This window comes from Choloepus didactylus, chromosome 6, assembly GCF_015220235.1.
Source record: "Choloepus didactylus isolate mChoDid1 chromosome 6, mChoDid1.pri, whole genome shotgun sequence".
Classification (NCBI taxonomy): Eukaryota; Metazoa; Chordata; class Mammalia; order Pilosa; family Megalonychidae; genus Choloepus; species Choloepus didactylus.
The window spans coordinates 79,202,910-79,209,699 of NC_051312.1; the positions used below are offsets into that span (position 1 = coordinate 79,202,910).

Sequence of the window (6,790 nt, forward strand, 5' to 3'; positions counted from 1 at the left end):
CCGCTACCAATTAATTTGCTGACATCTGCTGGCTCAACTATTTTTATAAAAGGATGAGTATTAAACAGAACACTGTACATGCTCTACCATCTACAAAAAATATTTGCATATAATTGTGCTAGTTCTCTGTACATGTCAATGGGCACCTTAGTTGTGTGTATAAAAAAGGAAACTCTTTTCTCACTGGAGGCAGAAAAAGCAAAACAAAATCTAGAGTATGAAACCTCCTTCACCCACCAACATGTTCATTTGAAAACTCAGCAGAAATAGACAGTTGCTTTAGACAATAATAATTAAAAAAAGATTATGTTAAACATCTTTACGTAAAACTGTCAGTCAAAGCCAGAACACATCACTAAAGTTAGTGTCTATACTATAGCGCCAGACCACCAGGGGCATTATGAGCAGTACAAATGGCCAGGAAATCCTGATGGTACCAGCTGAGAATGAGCATGAGTTAGTGGCGGGCTGCACACACTCTTTATCAGTTTGTCAGGTTCCAGGTAGTTGCAGGCCACAATCCTGAGTTTCCTATCCAACAGAATGACAGGGAAGGAGATTTTCAGCACCATCAGCCACTAGCTCAAATTCAACAGTGTGATCTGGAAGAGAAGTGGCAAGGGTTTTCTATGCAAAGGATCAGGAAATGGAGTGACATGGACAGGCAGATGGAGCTCCATGAGCCAAATGTTCTCCACGGGGGCATCCTTAGCAAGGACCGGTTAGACAAACGATTGAGAGCATTACATATCTCTATGATTACTAGAACAGAGAGTGCCATTGTCATCAGGTATGGGGATTCAAAGACTGCACAATCCACTCCTTCAAAGTCAGGGTTGTCCTCTTTACACTATAGGAAATGACTCAACTCAGCTGGTAGAAGGACACTCTTGGACAGCTGTCAGCAGTGTTGAACTATCATGTATCGGCACTCATAGTAGGGGCACGAATGTAATAGCCAATAGTAAAATAACAGGAAAAGAGCCACCTGCTGGCTCCTTTGGGTTCCAGGGTGTCTCATTCATGATGTCCAGGCCAAAAGGGTTAAATCCCAGGGCAGTGGCTGGTGGCCATCAGTCACCAGATTGACCAGAGCACCTGGGCATTGGACATGGGAATAAGAGCCTCAGGAAAACCAAGCGCTGCTGTCAGGAAAATACACACAACCACCCCCTACACTTGATGAGATGAAGTAGCGGATGAACTGCTTCATGTTATTATAGATGTCCTGTCCCTCCTCAATGGCTGTCATGATGGTGGATAAGTTGTCATCAGCCAGGACCAACTCAAAGGCGGTTTTGGCCACCACAGTGCCAGAGTCCATGGCAATGCCTATTTCAGATTTCTTCAGAGCAGGAGCCTCATTCACACTGTCCCCAGTCACAGCTGTAATCTCAACAAAAGGCTGAAGAAATTCTACGATTTTAGACCTCTGGGAATGTTCAACATTGGCAAAACAGTGGTCATTGAATCCAGCATCTCTCTGGGCTGGAGGACTGAGTTCATCAAACATCTGGTCTGTAAACGTCTTGGATGACACATCCTTGTCCTGCCCAAAGATGCCAATGCAGTGACAGATGGCCACAGTTGTGCCCTTAGAGTCCTCTGTGATCATGATGACTTGGATGCTGGCCTGCCTGTACTGCTATCATGGATGAAGCCACTTCTGCCCTGGGAGGATCCAGCAAGCCCACACAGCCAATGAAAGTCAGATTTGTCTCATATTTAATAAAGTTGGCTGATTCCTCGAGTTGCATTCCTTCTCTTCTCATTGGATTGTCATGAGTGGCCAAAACCAGGCATGACAGTGCATCACTGTGATTACCCCATTCCTGAATGATAGACATGATTTTCTGTTTGACCCAAGGGGTCAGAGGAATCTTAGCACTTCCAACTCAAATATGGGTACGCCAGTGAATTACACCTTCAGGAGCACCCTTCACAAACATCTTGCTCATTGATACGCAGCTTTTCTTGTTTGGTGTACAATAGCTGTAATTGACTTGCTATCACGTGAAAACTCTAGGGCGAATTCTTTCTTCATCAACTGTTTAATGACTGAGTTGCAGACACTGTAACATTCTATTTTAGAAAGAACCTTTAATTCAGCATCAAATACATTTATCTTCTCTACCAGGCAAGTGACAGAACTCTCTGTAGCCTCTCCAACTTTTTCATACACATCCTTTGTCTGATTGTTAACCAAAGCAGAGTCATTACACAGAGTCCAAATTGTTGCTAATTCTTCAAGATGGTAACATTGGTGACATTTCACTAATTTATCATTTTTATGCACTTTTCCAATATGTGCATATGTTGATTCAGTTATAGTAAACTCATTAAGAGAACAAGTATCACCTTCAACTTTGTGCAGAATGAACATCCTACAGGACTGACATCTGGTTTGTTGTAAGTGTACCAGCCTTGTCTGAGCAGATAACAAGCACAACCAAAGGTTTCCACAAAAGGGAAACTTTGAACAATGGCATTTTTCTTTGCCATTCTGCAAGTACCAAGAGAAAGCAGGTGATGATGACTGCAGGCACACCTTCAGGAATGGCTGCAACAGCCAGAGTCACTGCAATTTTAAAATACTAGAGAGCACCTCTGATCCAGGGGCCTCCAAGAAATGGGTCATTAAAATGTCCAGTGTTTATGATTCAGACTGCAATGCACATAAGGAAGATTACTTTGGAAAGCTGCTTCCCAAACACACCTAGTTTTTGCTGGAGGGGTGTTCTCTCCTGTTCCCTTGCCACCATTTCATCCAGGATCTTGCCAATTTTGTTGTTAATTCCTGTTCTGGTTTCCTAATGCTACCATTATGCAAAATATCAGAAATGGATTGGCTTTTATAAAGGGGGTTATTTGGTTGCAAATTTAGTCCAAAGACATAAAAGTGTTCAAACAAAGGCATCAACAAGATGACACCTTTACCGTCGATGGTGTCTGGAACACCTCTGTCAGCAGGGAACGCATGTGGCTGGTGTCTGCGCTTCTCTAGGGGATCTCTGGGTTTCATCTCTTAGCTTAGCATCTCTAAACACCCTTCTGTCTGCAACCCCAAGTCTCTCGAAGCATCAATAAGCATCAGTTGCTCCCTGGATGTTTTGTCCTTTCTTAGCTTCTCCAGAGCAAATTCTGGGTGGGGCATTTTTTGTCTCTCTTAGCTTCTCAGGAGCACACCCTGGGCCAGCATCTCAAAGTGTCAGCAAGCTTCTGGGTCCGTTCCTTTTAAAGCACTCCAGTAAACAAATCAAGACCTACCCCGAATGGGCCTGGTTAAATCTCCAAGGAAATATTCAATCAAATGGTCACATCCTAATCAGAAAGCTTAATCAATGTGCCCTCACAATATTGCTTTAAAAGAATATGGCTTTTTCTGAGGGACATAATATATACAAAGCAGCAAAACTCCCGTGGCCTCCACCACTCCCATGGCTTTTGCAGCAGCAGTGGTTGTGCCAGTAAAGAGGATGTTCTTCCTATCTTGACAGCCCGTGGGTTGGGGACTGGGTCAGTGTACTTGATGTCAGAGACAGATTCACCTCTGAGAATCAACTGGTCTACTCTGAAAGTTATCAATTTGGTGGAAGTTAGAATTATATCAGCAGGAACTTTGTAACCAACAGCAAGTTCTTCAATATCACAAGGAACAATGTCTTTAGCTTTAATCTGCTGTACATTCTGTCCTGTAAAAACACTTTGCCCATTTCAGGTTCATACTCCTTAAGGGCTTCAACTGCATTTTCAGCATTTCTTTCCTGCCACACACCCACAATTGCATTGGCTGCTAATTTAAGTACAATTACAAAGGGCTCTACAAAGGATATAATTGTTTCTTCACCTCCTTCAAACCGAGCCAAAACAAAAGGTATACATGTAGCCTTCTAACTAGTAAGTCTTCAAACTGCTCAATCACAAATTCCAGCAAGGTTTTTCCTTCCTCAGCTGGGAACTCATCTCTCCTTGGACCCCATCTCTCCTTGAGCTTCTTGACCTGCTCCAGGCTAAGCCCTGCGCTGTGGCTGGAGTCGCCCAGCACCTCCTCCACAGTCTTCGTGGGCGCGTTCCCCTTGGCTGCGGGGGCCCAGCCGACCTGGGCTCCAGTCCCCGCGTCCTCCCCGTCTGGGCTCCGCACTCGGGCCGCGGGCTCCCGCCAAACTGGGCGCCCAGGCGCGGACTGGCTGGTCGCCATCTCTCTGCCTCCTCTGGCCCCTGCCGCCTCCCGGGGGGCTGAATCACCGGGAGCCCCCTCCCCCAGGCAGCCGCCCCCTCGCAGCCCTGCCCTCGTCGGCGCCCGCCCGGGGCTCCTTCCGCTGGAGAGAAGTGAGGGCCCCCATCGACCTCAACCGCCCACCCGGAGCGCAGGTCGCGGCCCCTCCACGCTCTCCCGAGGTGATCCGCGGTCCCGCCAGGGCGCGAGGACTGGGCTCCCCAGCGACCCCCGAGGGCTGAGTGGAGCAGGGGAGGAGAGTCAGCGGGGTGGGCGGCTGAGAAAACTGCGGCTTAGGAAGTGGCTTCGGGAAGGTGCATTTACTTCAAGTCGTCCTAGTTTCTTAAATAGGATATAAAGCAAAGTATTACTTTTACTTAAATCTGTTTTTATATATCTATTTAGGTTCTTTAAGACTCAACCAGAAAAAAACATTACTTCCTGTTTATGTCTCCAATGGATGACTCCTGAAATTTACAACTTCATCCAGGATGGCTTAACTTCCTTTTAAGCTATTTTTTGTGATCTTATCAGAAGTCCACAGAAGGTAGAATATTGAAGAAAAACTCCCCTCTTTCAACAAGCTTTATGTCACCAATTCTTTAAAAGTCCATGTTATCAAGTTTTGGAAGCCAACACTAATGCATATCTATATCAACTTGGAATGGTGCAGCTACAGAATTTAATCCGTATTAATTTAACATTTTTCAAAAAATTCAGCTATTATTAGTTAATAAAAATCTGAGCCTAGCTAAGTGGATAAAAATGTGAAGAAAACAAACACAAACACTTGATTCCATGAAATTTTTCGAGAGACTGAAGAAAGGTTTTCAAAAAGACTGGAGAGAATTATATTTTTACTGTAGCCCTTAACCTCTGATAACTGAAGAAAATACAAATAGTGATTTGAGATTCATGTTGAATTTTCCCCGGATTGTCAACACTGATAATTATCTTTAACTTTGTCTTCTGCTGATAAAGTCCTAGAACTTTCCTATGATTTACCTTAAATTACTACAAAAGATGTGGATTATAGAACTCATATTGTTACAGCACCAAATTGCATTATGTGGAGACAGTCTTAAAACGGTATTTAATTGTGATTAGGCTTGGAGACAGCAACATTGAAATTTTTCTTTTCCTTAGGAAAATAATGTCTGTCTCCCTTAGAGTCTCTAATAGCTCCAAATTCCAGGTCTCTGAGTTCATCCTGATGGGATTCCCAGGCATTCACAGGTGGCAATACTGGCTCTCCTTACCCTTTGCTCTCCTCTACCTATTAGCAATTGGTGCTAATATCCTCATCCTCATCACCATCTGCCAGGATTCTACTCTGCAGAAACCCATGTACCATTTCTTAGGCATACTCTCTGTGGTGGACATGGGCCTGGCCACCACCATCATGCCCAAGATCCTGGCCATCTTCTGGTTTGATGCCAAAGTCATCACTCTCCCTGAGTGTTTTGCTCAGATTTATGCAATTCACTGCTTTGTTGGCATGGAGTCTGGTGTCTTTCTCTGCATGGCTTTTGATAGATACATAGCTATTTGTCACCCTCTTCGATACCCGTCAGTAGTCACCAGTGCCTTAATCTTAAAAGCTACCCTATTCATGGTGCTTAGAAATGGCTTGTTTGTCATTCCAGTGCCTGTCCTTGCAGCTCAGCGTAATTATTGCTACAAGAATGAGATTGAGCATTGTCTATGCTCTAACCTCGGGGTCACAAGCCTGGCTTGTGATGACAGGAGGCCAAATAGCATTTGTCAATTAGTTCTGGCTTGGGTTGGTATGGGAAGTGATCTAGGTCTTATAATTTTGTCATATACTTTGATTTTGCGCTCTGTACTTAGACTGAACTCGGCTGAAGCTGCATCCAAGGCTCTGAGCACTTGTAGCTCTCACCTCATCCTCATCCTCTTTTTCTATACTGTGGTCGTAGTGATTTCAGTAACTCATCTGATAGAGACTCAGACTACTCTGATTCCTGTTCTACTCAATGTGCTGCACAACATCATCCCTCCTGCCCTAAACCCTATGGTTTATGCACTTAGGACAAAAGAGCTTAGGGCAGGTTTTCAGAAGGTGCTTTGTTTGGGCCTAAAAATCAAATAAGACATGGAAACATTTTCCATGTTATACTTGGGATTCAGTTTCTTCTAAAGTGGGTAGAACTTAAAGGAAAATGGAAGGGTAAGGAAAGCCTTTGAGAACCCTTTTCACATTTTAAAAATAAATGATTATGAACGTATCTGAGGAAAAAAAAACACCTCACTATGTGTGAAATGGGAGAACTTTCTACCAAACCAGTCACATGGAACAAAATCCAGAAATTGATAATTGATTTCCACCTATTAGAAATAAAAACAAACACATGCAGACACACCAACACACACACCAACCAAAGAACTAAATGATTGAGACACAAATTACAGGTCATGCTTGCTCAGTGATAGCTGCAAATTGTGCTGAGAAGGCAGTCAGCCTGAAGAAGTGTCACTCCAGTAATGTGGAATACAGAGGTAGGAATGGAAAACACTTCAGATGAGCAGAGTGAAAACATATTATAATGGGAA

General features: G+C 43.9%; 1 protein-coding gene and 1 pseudogene across 1 annotated transcript; one reads left to right on the top strand and one right to left on the bottom strand.

Moving 5' to 3' along the window:
• Positions 1-336: 336 nt before the first annotated feature.
• LOC119537030 lies at positions 337-4,198 on the bottom strand (annotated as a pseudogene).
• Positions 4,199-5,369: 1,171 nt separating this feature from the next.
• LOC119536204 (olfactory receptor 56B1-like) lies at positions 5,370-6,329 on the top strand. Its single transcript, XM_037838909.1, has one exon. The coding sequence runs from the start codon at positions 5,370-5,372 to the stop codon at positions 6,327-6,329; it is 960 nt and encodes a 319-aa protein (XP_037694837.1).
• Positions 6,330-6,790: the final 461 nt, after the last annotated feature.

Coding starts and splice junctions, on each gene's coding strand:
- LOC119536204 (XM_037838909.1), top strand. CDS start 5,370: ATGTCTGTCTCCCTTAGAGTCTCTAATAGCTCCAAATTCCAGGTCTCT.